General features: G+C 39.9%; 1 protein-coding gene across 4 annotated transcripts in view; it reads right to left on the bottom strand.

The window, feature by feature from the left end:
- zranb3 (zinc finger, RAN-binding domain containing 3) overlaps nucleotides 1–18031 on the bottom strand; it is a 131252-nt gene that overhangs the window by 110517 nt on the left and 2704 nt on the right. For all 4 annotated transcript variants that reach the window (XR_014872556.1, XM_085152639.1, XM_085152642.1 and 1 more), the window contains exons 3-5: nucleotides 5066–5084; nucleotides 4621–4799; nucleotides 51–282 (exon numbers count right to left, since the gene is read on the bottom strand). Coding sequence is in view for 3 of the 4 variants with exons in the window: in XM_085152639.1 (XP_085008765.1) it covers nucleotides 51–282; nucleotides 4621–4799; nucleotides 5066–5084 (430 nt within the window). In the remaining variant the exon portion in view is untranslated. The remainder of the gene's footprint in view (nucleotides 1–50; nucleotides 283–4620; nucleotides 4800–5065; nucleotides 5085–18031) is intronic.

Here is an 18031-nt window from a genome sequence, read left to right as displayed (position 1 = left end):
CCTTTCCCCCTGAGGCGTCATTAAATTACCATTTAATCAAGTTTTATTACCTCCTCAGGTCGACCCAGAGCAGGGGTACCGGTGAGCAGGATGGCGCGCTTGGCGCTCTGAATGAGAGGAACGAGAATCTTCGTCCGCGCTGCGTTCCTGGATTTGAGATAATGCGACTCGTCCACCACCACCACGGCAAACCGTTGCCTGCTCAGTGCCTCCACCAGGGGGCGTGCATCTGTGGTGAGTAGGCCATAACCCAGGACCGTCACTTTACTGCTACCAATGCCACTGAAAGGATAACAGCATACACATAAAAGACCAAAAAGAGTCACTTCTTTTAATGGTTTTTGTTAAACCAGTAGTGTGAAACCAATACAATAATGGGAGACAGAGATAGCTAACAATAGCCAAAGTAAAACGGGTAAAATCAGTGAACTTTAGATTCAAAATGAATAATGTGTATCTGTAAACTACCCATGACTGTGACACAAGAAACAAGAATATTATCAGGTTTCTATGGTTACAGTGAAACTAGTAACTCTGTGCTTGCTGTTTGTGCTTTTTCAATGATTGCTGTGTAACTGTTTTATTGACAATAAGCCTCATAAAAAGACCAAAACCAACAGTCTGTTATACCATCTTATTGCTCAGAAATAGCCCAGAATTTATGCTTTTTAAAAAATATATTTTTTATAAAAAAGTTTATTTAAAAAATGCTCCAAAATCTTAGTAACTGACTTTTTGTATATGTGGAGGGGTGGGGGGCTAAAGGCTAACTAACAATCGACTGTACATTGTAGCCTCTAAAAGCTAATGAAAGCTTTAGACGTTAAGTTTGGGCCACATGATTTAAATTGTATTTAGTTAAAGATTTCCTCAAGTGGCTTCAAATAAAAGAGCTACAAAGTAAAAGCCAAAGACGTTTAGCATTTATATTGGAGCGTCAAACATTTGAGGATTAGTATCCAAATATTTTACTTAAGTATTATATATAAGATTGTGTCCAATTATTAGCACGACAGGTTTAAATCAAAGGTGTTATAGCATCTGTCAAGAGTATTTCTGTATATCTGTATTAGATATGACTTCTGAGCCTTCCTCTCAAACCTACTGCATCCACACGTGAAAGTAATTCTACAATGAAACATAACAAGTAGTTTTTTAACCCTTTAAGACCTAGCATAGAACCAAGTCCGCCAGAGCTTATATTATATTTTTACATGCTGTGGAGCCATTTTTGGGAGCATTTCAAGTTGATATACATCAAAACAACCATTATAGCCTAAATTTTAATAATATGTCTGCATTAAGTGCATAGTAATTACATAAATTGCAAAAAAGTGCAACAAACTACAAAAAAATTGAAAACCGTTTTTGTTTTTTTAACATATATTTCTAGTTAGAGAAATTTAAGAGGCTTATCCCTCAAAACTGTAAATACAAAAAAGTTGCACAAAATAGTTTCCCACCACAGGAAATTTATTTTGAGTGTCTTCATAGTTTTATTTTTGAAATACACCAATTTTTATATACTGCAGGAAAAACAAAAATAAATATTATAATGCAAATTTGCAAAAAAAGCAGCATATGCATCAAAATAAACTATTTCCAGCAGTGCAATATGAGTCCTAAGCATCCCAGAAACCACACAGAAAGTCATAAAGTCAAAGATAATTTTAAAAACACCAGTATAGGCTCATGAGGCCCTGATGGTAAAAAAAACAAAAAAACTACATTTCTGCAAAATGACGTCACTTCCGGTTTCGGGCAGGTAATGGCGGACATGCAAAAGTTCGCGCTGACGTCTATTCCAACGTAGGAAGTGTTATGAACAGCTGATCGGATCGGCAAAGCGTGTTTCTGGAATATTATGTTTTTGTTGCTGCAAGTGCTTTTTATGAAGTTTTTTCAAAGCTATATGTGGAAGGAAACTGTGACCGAGGACAAGCTGATGGCATAAGATGTAAGTACAACTCCTCTGGTTTCATATGCAAAAAAAATTATTGCGCTAACTTACGTGGTTGCAGAGCTACCGGGATTTAAAAATAGTTACGCAAAACAGAGCGTGCCCGCTCCGACCGGCTTTAAAGGGTTAAGGCTTGTTAAACTCCTAAAACATGTCTGTACTACAGGTTTTAACAAAAGGAAATCATTTATTATTTGGGGAGTTTAGCAACTGTTTAGCCACAATATAATGTGTGATTTTCATGGAGTTTGTTGGCGATGAGTATATCACTGTAGCTTTTGAAGAAGCCCCCTTTAAAAGTAGTAAACGTGTAGCTTACAGCTTACAGTCAGGATTGTATACACACTCGACACCTGTTTAAATGTTCGGGTGTTATTGACTTGGCAACTGAGCCCTTAAGGTAAAGCAAACCAAGCTGTTTAAAAGAGCCTATGGACTTAAATACGTGTCAAGGCACACACACACACACACACACACACACACACACACACACACACACACACACACCCCTTTCATCAATCTCCTTTTTTACGGCTTCATAGCAATTTCTAGATTTTTCAGCTATGGTATGTGCAGCTCTGACACGGGTACACAGGCACAGATAAACAAACAAACACACAGGCAACATTCAGCTGCATGAAACTCAATAATGATCTCTGAGAAATCAAAAACATTTCCAGCATCTGTCAAGCTTTAATTCTTTGACTTCGCCACACACGCAGGCGCTCACAGACACACATTTCCAAGCTGAAATAAACCTAAGGTGCCATTCATGTTCTACAAAGGCACAAGTGAGTCAAAATACCGAGAGGAGGTGCTGCATAATTTTTTCTTGCCTCCTCGTTCAGTCATTAACACATCCAGTTCAAGGACACGTTTTCCCCAGAAGGCTTTCACAACCTCTTTTCACCTCATCTGTGATGCTGGGAGTGCCCCCCCCCCCATCCAATCCAAGTCACAAATATAGAAAGTTTATGTCATTCAAAAATTAAAAAGAAAAAAAAAAACTAGGGGAAAGTTGAGAAGATGAAAAAGTAGATGTTTTCTAAGCTTATATGCAACATTAATCCACAATACAGAAACCTGAATCAGTGCAAACAAAATGAAGCACGTTCCAGCAACAGCATTTTTCCTTCCTGCGTGGGAAAAAATAAATAAATAAAATAAATTCAGCTCTTGTTCAATATCGCAGACGTCGCCTTGACATGATTTGTCTGTCAGTGCTGTCAAACATCGGCCCCTGCTGGCTCTTGACACCAGGGGACACTTTGAGATTAATTTATCGTGCCCAGCTTTGCCGTCTATCACGCTGCCTCCGCTTCACACAGTGTGACCGTGAACGTTCGCGCTTTTATTACGTCTTTTTAGAGTAAATGATTAGCAGAGGGCCGGAGAGAAGACGTCGTAACAAGAGATGTTAGATGCTGCTGTGCAGCTTATTGTAAGGGCAACGACGCTTTAAATTCAAGTAATGGCTGCTGCCGTCCACTCGCACAATACTTTGCATGGATAGTATGAGTACTGAAGAGACCCTGAGTGAGCTTCTACACAGGAAAACCAAAGTTATCGGTGGAAACATGGTTAGTTTACCATTAAATGTATTAGCACCAGACATTCTTATTTTGGGGGGTTTGAAACCAGAGAATTGATAATAAATTATATTCTATAAAATCAAACGACAAGTCTTTCTTTTAGAGTTACTTACATGTGTTAAAAAAGGAAGGAAACAGCTGCCCAAATTTCCTGTGTATGTTCTATCAAAGGATTATCAGCCGAAGCTGAACTAAAGTCAGGCCGTACCTTCATGCAGTACCACTTTGTGCCACAGCATGGTGTATTGAGTCAATATATTTAACCAGTAAAGCGTGATGTTTGCTTAAAAATATATTGTGCAATTTAATTTAAAAAAAAACAAAACTCACACTGATGGTGTTGAAGTCAAGAACTCACAAACTCTCATGTATCAAATATGATACACTTGGCGTTACAGGGTTCAAAAACAGTACCTTTAAGTGATTTTTAAGCCAGTATCGACCTTCCCTTCTGCAACGCTCTGTAAACGAGACAGCATCGGATAATGTACACGCTAAGTCACACCACAAAACAAACAAAAAATTAATAATTCACCATCTATCCAGAATTTCACAACCACGGCAGCAGTAATGTGCAGTTTGATGATACAAACCGCTTCTTTAATAATAAGCCGTTAAGCTACTGTGGTCTTTGTCATTGTGACAATATTAGCCTTTCATTTGGAGTAGAACAAATTTGAATTTGCTTATTCTATATTTAGGAGATCATTCAACTTGATCTTAAAAATACATTTTAATAAGGACCTGCTCCACCTGTTGAGCGGGATTTGTGAACAGTTGGGAGCATTTAAGAATTAAGAGAAAGAGAGATCAGCCTTCAGGATGTGGTGGAGACCAAAAATAGACAGAAACTCAATTCGATTTCTAGTTTTGCTGTTAAATGTAAACAAGCAGCTATTGTGTTTAGAGCTTTAGTTTAATAAAACAGTCAAACCAGCTTTAAGAACGTCAGAAGAGTCAAAACCAAAATTTAGTCCCAGTAAAACCAGACACTAAGAGGCTGACATGAGTGTGGAGGTGATTTTTAGGGATGAAGGTCAAACGGGGTAATGTGGTGCGATGACCTACATGGTGTGGCTCTTGTTCTCCACCAAATTGATGTCTCCAGGCTGCAGCTCGGGGATCCACCTCTCCAGCTCTTCGATCCAGGGGTACTTGAGGGACGAGGGCACCACCACCAGGAGGGGCCACTCCTGCCTGAAGGTGTACGCCACTGCGATGGCCTGCACGGTCTTCCCGAGACCCATCTGGGCCCACCAAACAACAACACATGGCGAATGGGGAGAAAAACAAGTCAATTGCACACTGACTCTGTGGCAAATTGCATATGACGGCTGAGCTGATGTGAGGCCCAAGAGTAATAAGGTCTCAGAATGATTCTAGTGTCAAAACCGATTAAGCACGTGGGAGTGCAGCAGAGGGCTGACAAATTAATTTGGAAGGCATGTAGCAAACTCTCAGGTTCTTTTTTTTTGGAAAATAGATTTCCTGAGCCAGCGTTGTGTGTGCTTACCTCATCGGCAATCATACATCTGTAAAACAAAAGGAAAAACTTTATCAGACAGGTTTCACACTTTGTAGAGCTGATGAGAAGGTAATGTCTTCTATATACGACAGACGTTATAGTTTACATATAAAGACATCAGGTCCTCCAACCACAGAGAAACATTAGAGAAGCCTTAATAACCTGCAGTCACACCCCAACGTCTCAGACTTCTGTGGGTCATGTACACAAAGTAAAAGTTAACATAAACCAACAGCAAGGGGTTCTGGACATACAACAAAACTAAAACTACTAATGTACGTCTGCAGGACTTCTTGCTATTCAATATTTATGTTGTTGTTTCTGTTGAGTTTGAGATATTGCATCTAATGCAGCAGAGTACCTTTGCAGACCACAATGTTTATGTATTTGGGTTCATTCAGTTCCTAAAAACAAAACAAAAAAACCTCGCTGACTGCTGTAGAAGCCGGTGTTCCACTCTCTGTCTCGTAGGCAGCAACAAATTTAATTCAGGTCAATTCATCGGGGAGAACTTGAGCATTTTTATTTCTATTGAGTAGTGTTATTTGGGATTTATGGTCCCGTGTTGGTGCCTGTTTGTCTAACTCTTTGGCTATGCGGGGACAGGGACTGTGGGAATTCAACCAACAGTCCTTCAAAAAGCCAACGGATATGACAATACACGTAAGTAGAATTCTGACTGGTTGAAGAGTTGACTTGAACAGGAAAATGAGTCATGGAGCATACCCCAAAGGAGAAGAAGCAAGCTCTATACTGTAAGTATATAAATAATAGAAGCCATCAGATCAGTATTTTTTGGTAAAAATGTTGGTATACACCCGCCCCCAACAATATAAGTCCCCGACGAATACGGGCACATTCTTACTGTAGCACAAATACAACATACGTGATTCATTCCTATATTTTTGCCATCTACTTTACAGTGTAGCACTCACACACTGTGCGTGAAAATAAGTGCAAAAAGCTTTAAAATGTAACCATTAACATTTAAATCCATTAAAAAAAAAATTACACTTCATTTCCAAACATGAGTGTTACACTACCATCGTGGAAAAGCTTTTGGCTCGGTACATTCTCGGGGAGAATGCAGCATTATGACTAACAAGAGCTGAAAAAAATAATCAATTAATCCCATTAGTCAGTCTACGGAAAATGGGCAGCTGCTATGACAATGAATTAATCATTTAATAATCAATCAAAAATAGCTGATTTACTGGTTGCTTATCATTAGGGTCCTAATGTTGTTTACATCTGAAATCCCAGCTTTTTATGGAGGGGGAGATGAGCCATGACTGAACCTATGAACGCTCACCTAACGTGGCTCTCTCATATGACATTGTTTAGCAACCGAACTATGTTATGGATTAACAGATATATCTGCCAAATACCTGTAATCGGTCAGTATTACCCCTGATGTGGTTAGCTGGGATTAGTTGATATTTCACTACTGTCACATCAATTCTGATGACTAAATGGAAAAAATAATGTGTTGAAGAGTTAGTAAGTCGATTTTAGTTATTTAGTACATTTGTAAAATCCTAAAATTCAAATTACACACATTCACATTACATACATAAATATCAAAGAAACAACCGATTGCAAAGATCAGCAAAAAAAAAAGGTAGGTCTTAAAGAAAGTCGCAGCTGAGGTTTGTCTGAGGTCACTTGGGAGGTCATCCCAGAGTCTTGGTGCAACACCAGCAAAGGCATAACTCTCTTTTGAAATAAGCTTTGACCACCTGGTGGGGAAGAGTGATGGGGAAGCAGACTTCAACGATCTCGAGGGAGTGTAACACAAGACCATTTAAGGCTTTAAACACAAACAGCGCTGCTTTATGCTCCATCCTGTAATGCACGGGAAGCTGATGCAAGGCTGTCAATGCTGGAGTAATGTGAGCTCTCTTTTTTGTCCCAGTCAATTATCTTACTAAGGCTCTTTGAATTATAAGTAAGCTAGAGATGACTAACTCTAGTACACAGTGCGTTACAGTAGTCCAGTCTAGATGTACTTTTATTCGTTTGTTAAGTTTCAAATTTGTGTCAAAGAAAAAATGCTGCTGAAAATGGTAAAGAGTACTGAGTATTTCCTAGTTTAAATTCAGGTATTGTCACAACATTTTCTGGAAGTATTTTGCATTTAGGACAAGCGATGTTAACCGAGAAGAAATCGCATGCAATGAGTTCTGCAGACTTACTCAACTGACTGAAAACACACCACAAACTGATGATTCGTGCGTGAAGGCCAAGAAAAGCGATGACCGCCAACATTAATTGTCCAACGACTCACACAGCCATAAAAGCGAGCCAGCGCACGTCAGCGCACCCATCCAGCTCACAAACACGCGCCGAAATCACCAACGCAATCACCAGAACGCATCTCCGCTAAAACACAGCGAGTAAAGAAGGCTTTGGGAAAATAGTCAGTAAGAAAGCCTGTTAGGAGATGCACTCAGGCCATCACAGGGTAAAGAATAATAGTGACAAATAATTGTGATAATCATGTTGATCATAACTGTGCAGCCCTGCTAATATCTAGTCTTCCATTCATGCCGCACATTGTAAGGTACAATGAGAGCGCGACACAGTCCTTGGCTCAAGTTGTCGCTGTAGAAAAAGTGCAACTAGATCAACCTCTGGTTCTCCCTGCCCAGTGGGTTTGGGCCCATTGTCGTGACCTTGCCTATTCATAAATGCTTCCAACATCATGTCAGAGCAAACAGTGCGACGGAGCAGCTCTGAATGCCTCAGACACCGTCTCTCATTATTCTTTCTCCTCCTCCCTCTCCCCATCTCCGCCCCATTTCTCTCTTTCAGCTGAGGAACATGATTAATGTGCACCTTGCCACTGGTGGTTTTTCTAATTGCCAGCACACCGGCCCAGTCAGCGCAATGCACACACACACACACACACACACACACAGTGTCACACCAAGCGTCTGTGAAAAATGCACACAATAGACATGCAAAAATACACACCAGACACACACACACAAACAAAAGGAAGCACACACATATATGGATACAGTATATGTGTATATGTGCTTGCGCATCCAGCCGCCCACACACACACACACACACACACACACACACACACACACACACACACACACACACAGGAGAGGGAGTGCAGCTGGGGCAGGTGCTTGCCATTTCTCAACACATTAATCATCCTCCTTTAAATAACCTGAGTGTCGTCTTGACGGTTTGAGACTGCGAGCATGCTGCAGTGCTGTTGCCTGACGACGGCACGCTCTCCGTCACAGCACCTTTCTAATGTTATCTCTGAAACCCACAAGCCCCAAAGTGTCAGGAAACGGGCTCCGGCGCCTCCCAAGCTGGCAGTGATGATTTGATGACTTTGACCTCTGCGCGGTGAGGCACGGTGCGGGCTCGGCGTGTAACCCCAATCTTCCAAAGCTCCGTTAAGGCTCTCTTCTGAGGACTGCACCTGTGCTGCTCTCTGGTCAGTGGAGAAAACTGCTCACGAGGTTAGACGCTGGATAAAAGGCTGACTTAAAGGGTGCTCCAGAATGGGCTCACTCTGATTGCGCACACAGTTACGGGCTCATAGTGCAGTCTTGCTCTATAGTGTGAATCAAAACAAAGCAGGAAATGTTGAGGCAGGTTCTCACATGTTTTGATAGCATCTATGCCTTGAAAAAGGATATTATAAACCTTAGTTAAACAAAGAAATATTCAGCTTTTGCTCCCGGCTTTTTTGTGCTCACCCAAAACTGTCAGAAAGCCTTTTTAGTTCTCTTCTTTCCCCACAAGGGAGAAAAATCTAATTACAAAAAAACAAAGCTAGTGTTTCCCAAAGTAATCATAATGTTTTGCTGTTTTTATTGTAGATTTTTAATATCACTACACCTCTGCTGAACTATGGTTTTTATATTCTGTTTTCAGCCACTTCCAGAAAGAAAAGAAGAAGCAGCAGAAAGAAAAATAATCACATATAAAACAGCAATGACCTCTAAAGGTGCCGTTCTTCAGGAGCTCTGATTACAGATAATAGTTTCTGTTCATCATATAAAAACAGCAAGGACTGAAAGAATGCTGTGCAGCATTTGAGAAGAAATAACATGATTTTCTTGTTGAAATTGAAAGGTTGCTCATTTCAGGATGTCCAGAGGTTTTGCTGCTACATTCTTATTATTGAGGATCTTAGAATCCTGCACAGCAGAAAAAGCCTCCTTCTGCTAAACCAGACTCAAAGTGAGGGTCTGACCTTTGGCCGTGCAGTCACCCCCACCACCGCAATCAAATGGCCTCGGTCCTGTTTTATTGAGTGATGAAAGATAAAACATAAACAAATCAGCTCAGTTATCAGTACTGGCATTTTCCATTTCAGATAACTTGCACAATTACCGTCATCAAAAGTAGAGTCAGTCGGCCATTTTTTAGCCTGAAGTTGTTCAAAAACGCAGCAGCCAAACTTCCTTGCTGCTAGCAAGAAGCGAGCCCGTGGCTGTGCTGTACTGGCAGTTTTGTTTTTGCTTTTAAAACACGACATGAGCTGTCGCCAGGACCAAACTGGATGGAGCATTTTCATTCCTCGGCCCTAAATTGTTGAACAGTTTGGGATCCGCAATTAGACTTTTCACTCTCTTGATGTTTCTTAAACCTCTGTTCATCTCCTCTGTCTCCTAATGATCGTCATGGAGACTGTGTATATTGTGCTCATTTCAATAAACACCTTTCTCCTTATTTATAGTGTTTTAAATCACGTGTCTAATCTCACTGGAAATCACTTTGGTTAGAGCAGCTGTTGCTTTTAAACGCACGCTATAAATAAAAGACTTGATTTCATAACTGCTAGCTAAAGTTAGCCAACTTTCATCTGCTGACTCTTTAATGTTTACATCCATGCTATGGCCAATGCTAGCTTTCACCACACATTTACATTCTCTTCATTTCAGGACAAAATATCACAGCTGAATGATGTTCACAAACTGATATCGGGTCATGTGACGACAGATGCTGCTTTTGGGTTTGAAAGTTAAACTATGGACAAATTCAAACTTGGTGAACATGGTCACAGGTGAATCTGTGCAACTTAATTTCATTAACGTTTATCAAGATGTACTCGATTTTATAACTTTGCACTTTGCAACTGCCAGTCTCTTGCCACACATTAAATATAATATGTTCCTTTTATGGTCTGTAGGTGTAGGCGTATCTGTGCTCTTACATTATGAACTTCTTTTTTTTTTTGTTATGTTTAATCATAATCTTTTTCTTCTCCTGAGTCTATTACATTACATAAAGTATATGAATGCACTGTAAGTTTGGCCATAACAACGCATTTATTCTTAAAACGTTATCAAATGATTAAGTGAACGTATTGTTTATGTTTCAATGTGTTAAGTGTTTCTCAAAAAAAATTAAAGTATTTTCTCAAATACACAAATTGAACCCAGCAGGCTGGAACATTTATTTATGATGTGCCACCTCCGCACTTTGTTTCTATAAAAACCTCTTTACATCCTGGATGGATACGGTCCAAACAATAGAAAGTTACCTATTAAGGCGACAGGTTACTAATGGTGGGTGAAATTTTTCATGCTGTTTAATGAAATGCATCCCCTGCTGCTTTCACAAAACAAAATCTATCCTATTATATTGATAAAAAAAATTATAGCAAATTTCATGCCTTATTAGGAAGAAATGGAATTTAGAGCACCTTAGGAAGCAAATATGAAAACTAGTTTTTTATTTATAAGGGAGATACAGGACCCAGTCACTCCCTTTAGATTACTGCTAAGACGTGTCAAAAAACAGTCTAATTAGTAAATTGCTGCGTCATATTATAGCAAATGCAAAGCTTGATCCATACTAGAAAACAAAAGTAAGTATGATGAACTGTGAAGGCATTCAGGAGACAAAAGCTTGTGATGTTTAAATGATGTTTGCTTTGCTGCGTCACCATGCCTGTCTGAATGACAAAGGAACTGCTGCAGCGCTACTTTAAACTTTGAATCTTTTTTTATTCAGTTTCATTTATGTAACACTAAATCACATCAGCAGCTACCTCAAGGTGCTTTATACTGTAAATTACGACCCTACAATAATACAGAGAAAACCTCTATCAGACAACCCACTATGAGCAAGCTTTTGGTGACAGTGGGAATGAAAAACTCCCTTTGAACAGGAAGAAATTTGTTGTCATTTGCTGCCCTTGCTAGTAGCAGTAGCGGTCTGGACTTTCCTTTGCCTCCAGAGCCGCCTCAATTCTTTGCAGTATATATTTAAGTTACTGGAAGCATTCCTCAGAGATCCTGGCCCATGGTGACATGATCACACAGCTGCTGCAGATTTGTCAGCTGCACATATTTGATGCAAGTCTCCTTTTCCTTCAAATCCATTGCTGAATTGAGATTTGGTAATTGTGGAGGCCATTTGAGTACAATGAACTTATCATCATGTTCAACAAAGCAGTTCGAAATGATCTGAGCTTTGTGACGTGGCACCTGGAAGCAGCCATCATGGATACACCAATAGCGGTCGTTTTCCATTACGCTACAACAAAGGAGGATGTCGAAATGACGGTATACCTGCTGCTCAGTGTATGACTTTCTCTCAGACTTGGGGACTATGGTGTTGTTTTTTGTGTAGCCATTTCCCTTGTTGGCAGGTTTCAAAAGTGGCAGTGCCGATTTTCGCAAAGCAGATGCTCCCGTGACTCATTGAGTGACGGCACTGACTACCCAATTATGGCATGCAGTCTGTTGACGTCACATTTTCAGATCACCTCAGATGGAATCCTAGGTACCTTAAAAGTACCAGGTACTTCCACCTAATGGAAAAGCCTGAAAACCATGTTGAGCCATGCCAACCCAAGAAGCTACTAGTGGAAAAGGGTTATGTGGTTGTAAAGGGATGGACATGGTCACCAACAATTCTCAGGTAGGCGGTGACACTTAAGTATGTCAGTTGTTTTCAATGGGCCCAAAGTGCGCCAAGAAAATATCCCCCACACCACCACCTGAACCAGTACTACAACAAAGGATGGATTCACTGCACATGTCCAAACCATCTCTGACTTTATCCCCAAACCACTCAACCTGAGTTATCCGACTGCTCTCTTGCTGCCTCCTAACACACCTTCCCCCTCTTCAGTCAATAGTAGCAGTGGAGGCAGTTATTTTTAACCTGGGCCCAGACTGTTCCAACATACAGATCTGATTCTTTATCACCTGTATGTTTGATTTGGCAAAGCCTTAACCCCCGAATGCCCTTCCTGACACAACTCTCCCCATTTATCTGGGCTTGGGACCAACACTAGGAGTACACTGGCTTGTCTCCCCTGTGGCTGGGTTACACTGACATCAACAAGTGTTTTTCACGTGGGGAATTGGTGCTCACTGGGTTTTTCCTCTCCTTCAGACCATTCTGCAGAAACCCTAAAGATGGTTTTATGGGAAAATCCTAGTAAAACTTTTGTCATCATCTGAAAAACTGCCATTCCATTCTACATTCAAAGACATTTAAATTACCTTTCTTCCCTATTCTGATGCTGGGTTTGAACTTCAACAAATTCTCTACCATGTCAACATGTTACCAGGTTGATTAGATATTTGAATACTACGCAGCCTACATAAGTGACCGACACCATTACCAGCATTTATTCTTATGCTGGTGTGCTGAGGAAACAATGGCACCTGATGACATCGATGTCAGAGCTAACTGACCTAGCTAACCGCTGCAGTTACAGCGTACCACTGGCACAGACTTACTGTATAAATCTATTTCTATGTGCCAAACAAAATGTCCAAATGAAAGTATCAAAGAGCCTGTGAAAGGGACTGAATGGGAGGTTGTGTTTAGGTAGGTGTTTGATGAAAAATGGTGTAGTTATTAAGTCAAGTTTCTAAAAAATAAACTCTTAATAAGTAGATTCAAATAAGATAAACACTGACTGTTGCTGATTTAGTTGTGGGGTTTAAGGTTCCATCGAGCACCAAGCCTCATTAGCCCAAATGATTTTATGAAAGCGCTCTGTGTACAGTCTTTATATTAGGAATAGTTATTACAGTTCTGTAAATATGGTTTAAACTCATGCACCTACATTTATTCAGAGAACAAAACTCTATATGTGGGCCATTACAGGGAGAAAGAATACAGCATTGACCTCCTCTGGCATCAGCACAGCATTTCTTATTCAATAAAAGCAGAGGCAATTCCTTGCAATAATATTTAGGACAAATTAGAGCAGGTTAGACTGCAGCACATGGCTGGTTTCAAGCTACGGTCAACACCTTTCATCACCTTAATGAAAGCGACCAGGAGGTCTTAATGGACGCACTTTAACTCAAATTAATACTGTTGTTTTTTTCACTACCTGGCTAGGCCCACTCAGAGCAGTATTTTACGTGTACACTTCTTTAAAATAGCCGAGTCTATACAAATGTCAGCTCTTAAATGGCAAACTTCAGCCCAACTTTCTAAACAATACAATCAACCACATCTCATGGGTTTTTATTGTCATACGGTACCGCAACTTTCCCACATTATCCCCCATCTAGCTCCATAAAATTCACTCACCCTCCTACACAGGCCGATACAGCCGACTCCATAAGTATTTGAATTGCAACAACATTTGATGTTTTGCTTCGGTACTCTTGATGCTCTGGATGTGAAAAGAGACAATGACTATGAGATTTAAAGGAAAAATCCGCCCACGTATCCTCCTACGCTGTTAGACATCCAACATCAATCTATGATGTTCAGTGCATTTCAGGAGGTATTTTATAATGAAGGGTTGCCATTTATTCTTTGTCTGTCAGCCTGCCTTGTCTAGTTGCATTTCAGGTAGTGATTTCCTACATTTACCAGAACTGTTATACCCCTTCCTAAAGATCTAGCAAGTCAGCTGCTGCATTATTGCATTCTGGTCTATTCATGTTAGTAGGTAGAAATATTATTTCCGCCTTTTTCACTGTGATATTCAGTTGAATATTAGTATTCATTTCAGTCTCTTTCCAAGGAAACTGAATGAAGAAATGAAGAACAGCAGGGTGGCTCAAATACGGAGAGAATGATCAAGGTTTCTGCCAATAGCAATTGCATTTTTGCTTGTGGTCTCTGTCTATGCTCTCAAAGTAAGATTTTAACCTCTTAGCCTCTTTTGATGTCTACTGTTGCAAATATAGCATGTCCGTAACTGAGAACCGTAACAAGATGGACCAGGCCCATTAAAATTAGCATTTTTCCATGTACTCAATCTCTAAAAGCAATAATCTGCACTTAAAAAGAAAAAAAAAACAAAACAACAACAAGCATTCAGCTAGCTAGCCATCAAAAAAAAGCATAATAGGCATTTTCATTAGCTTTTTTTAAAAAAAAGAAAAAAGAAAAAAAGAAAAACACTAATAGTTAGACCCAGTGTCATGCAGTGATGGAGAATCTCTAAAATAAAGGTCCATTCATGGAAGCTAAGCAGTCAAACAAACACAGTTTTAGATCAGCTTTATAAGCTTTAGCTTAGCTTCATTAGCTAGCCAAAAAAACTAACAACTAAAAAACACAGTAGGAACCAGCTAACTACACTAAATAGACAAAGGTACTGGTACATTACATGTGTAATGCATGCTTTCAAAACTGTATGTAAAGGCAGACTGTGTGGCTGGATGCATGATTTTATACAAATGTAGTGTGTTCGAACAGTTTTGTCCACGTAGCGTAGCTTACTACCTAAAGTAACTGAACATCAAGGCTCAGACACATTTTCTGGTTGATTATTTCTGCTTTTAACTTTAAATACACATAACAACAGAAAAAAAATCATGTTAACTTTTTGTGAATAAAGCTTAACAGCTGCGTCTGTTAAATCTGTGGCTATTACTTTCATTCCTCAAAAAAATCCAAAACGGTGTGGTGTGCTGACTGGCTTGGAATACATCTGTTAAAAAATCCTGTTTAAAAAACCCAAAATCCAAACTATTGCTGGAAGCCAGGCTTTTAATAATCAACTGATGGTATTAGACTTTGGCAAATACCTGCAGCTCTGTCCTAATATTTACCAGATATGGAGAGTGTATCCTACATCAGCTCCAATCTGTTTCAAGTTAGGATTTTCTATATACAGCAGTTGATATTTTCTCATCTGAGTTTAGTGTGGAAATATGATACAAATAATTACGCCAATCAAATACAGAGTTTTTTTTTCAGTATATCTTAATATTTAATTTTAAAAAGTGTTAATGTCTCCTTTCTTGGCATGCATTACAGTCATGTGAAAAAAGTGTAGACACAAACAGAATCTAAATGGAGTTCCAGTTTTATTGTTTAAAAAGATTACTCAAAGACTCGAAAGCAGATTTGCCAATTTTATATTCATATTTTTGTTTAATATTTATTACCACCACACCAAACCTGACATGCCTGTTATATGTGTTAAGTGATTAAAATGATCTTAATCACAAAAAAATCACAACCTCCCGCTGCCTGTAGTCTCTTCTGCTAATACCATTTGTGCTAGTCTCCAGAGAGAAACAGTGCCTGCGCTGCTCTTCCCGCCACACTGATGCCAATTGACTGAGGTAGCTGTCCGCACGGTGCAGTGAGAGCCAATTGACTCCTGACCCAACGTGTAACAAAGCACTGCCTCCCAGTGTTCCTGAATCAATATGGCCGCGCTGCATCAAAGCAGAGCCCCTCAGATTGGCTCCTCCTGCGCTGACCTTCCCGAGAACCCACATGTATATCGACTGGTCAGGGGGAGGAAACGGGCAAGTCCCGCCCGGTCGGTTCCTACAGTTAATGCTCCATGCATACAAACAGTTGGGGGCAACTCAGAAGCTTTTTGTGGATACCCATTTTCATAGCTACAGTCTTACAGTCTTCTGAACATCTGGATTTAGAATATATTCTTCTTGACATACTTTTTACATTTTGTAGCGTGGTAAGAATTCTCCGTTCTCACTGCACTAAAGTGGAGCTGAACCGTCTACTTTAAAACTCCATTAGGGAAATTATCGGTGCAAAGATACCATCCTATTTGACTAAATCACACACTGATGTTATAGTGGGAGATGTGTTATACTGCAGAGCTTCTCTGTATGCTCAAATGAACATCCCCATCATCATCATCGCCATCATCATCATCATCAGGAAGTGAAAAATCAAAGCACCAGTGACAAACGGAACCTTTGAAGTGCTAGGAGCTTATCTTCCAGCACAGCATCACAGACTGAATGTTGTGCAAAAGATAATCAACTTTATGCACTTGATTAGCATTACCTTGCAGGACTTATGGATATTCAGGGGAAGCTTATTCACATTTAACGCCAAGACCACTGACTATCCTTAAAGCCAGATCTTGCATATACATAAGCCATACCATCACAGGAGCGCCACATTTTCTTCCTGTGTGTGCATGCACATCACATATTGACAAAAACAGAGACCCACCGATTTCACACTCTTAAAAGATTACTCCGCAGCCCTACGCATGCCCAGAAACTCTACAAGGTCTCTTAAAAGAGGCCAAATAAAACTTCTGTTTGTGCCTTTTTACAAATGATAAGTTGAACTCATAAGCAGTAAAACACACCATTTCTTAACTGCTGCCTCGGCCTTGGGGAAGTGCACAGGTATAACTGCACACGCTGTACATTGTTGTTATTGTTGTTCTTATAATCCCACTGCTGAGGTCTGAGCAATAAATTAAATTTTATTTTCCATCACCAGTTTGGATTCGAGTAATGAATAAAACAAAATGAAATTGAGATTAAAAACAATTATTATTCTTTATTTCTTTAGCAATGATGTGTTTTCTTGTTTTGCGCGTTGTTGTAAATCCACCCCACTTCTCTCCTTTACTGAGGTGCTCTTTTGCCCCACACTAAAAGCACAGATTCAATCACTGTGTAGTTCAGACTGGGCCACGATAACAGCGGTCAGCGTGGTTTATCTAGAGAAAGTAAAAGTCAGCCTTGCACGCCATTGCCCTGGCCATGACTACATGTTTTAAGACTACTGTAAGGAAAGTCTTTGTATGACTTCTGTCTTCTAGGTGGCCAAGGGGACAAGCTTTAGGATCCCACAACACAACCAATACAAACACAAGTAGCCCGCATTACAGTTTATTCCATGTATTTTTCACATTGCCCCATAGCTACAACACGTGGGTCAGTAAAGCTCTGCATAGCATCTACGGGCTACCATGTTGGGACCTTCATGTGCAGATTTCTTAAGAGACACCTTCACTGTCAAAAACGTCCCCAAGTCCTGGCTTAGTGCTCGACCGGACGGCCTTGTGCCTTCCACTGCATCAACCTTATTTTTTACATTTATTTACTTGGTTTGCATTCAAAATAAATCCCAAAGTTCATGGAAATCCACTGTTAAGAAGGTAAAAATGTTCAAGTTCAATAACGTGTGATGCTTCGAAAGCCAACCTAGAATCATGTAAATTACCAGTAATCTCAAGACTGACCATAGCTGTAATATTTGCCAGGGTAAACACTCTAAAGTACTTAATACCAGGTCATATGTCATTCAATAGGATTCCTCATTGGTAGCTGTTTCACTTGCTTGCCAGGAAATTGCTCCCTTCGCATTATCAGCAGTTATTTTGCCCTTAGCTGCAGAATGATATTTACATCCCGTAGCCTCAGGTCGGCAGCTCACTCTGAATCATTTCAAGTGTGGATGCAACTTAAAGCCCAGAAGTTTGAAGTATGACAAGCAGCGAAAAGTAAAAAAAACAAAAAACAAAAAACAAAACAGAAATAACATTTTGACATCTCAGTTTAGGTAAAAATGGACCAAATGGGAGTAGATCCTAATTTCCAGGTGGCCAACCCTTTCATCTAAGTTTGATGAAACCAGGCTTGGATTGGAACTACTTGGTAATGGACTGGTTTGGTAGCACCCATTCACTCACATTCACACATTCCTAAGTGCTTTTATTCCAACACCGAGGAGTAACTAGGGGTTCAGTGTCTTGCC

This window comes from Neolamprologus multifasciatus, chromosome 23 (genome assembly GCF_963576455.1).
Source record: "Neolamprologus multifasciatus chromosome 23, fNeoMul1.2, whole genome shotgun sequence".
Taxonomy (NCBI): Eukaryota; Metazoa; Chordata; class Actinopteri; order Cichliformes; family Cichlidae; genus Neolamprologus; species Neolamprologus multifasciatus.
This window is presented reverse-complemented; position numbering and strand designations above follow the sequence as displayed.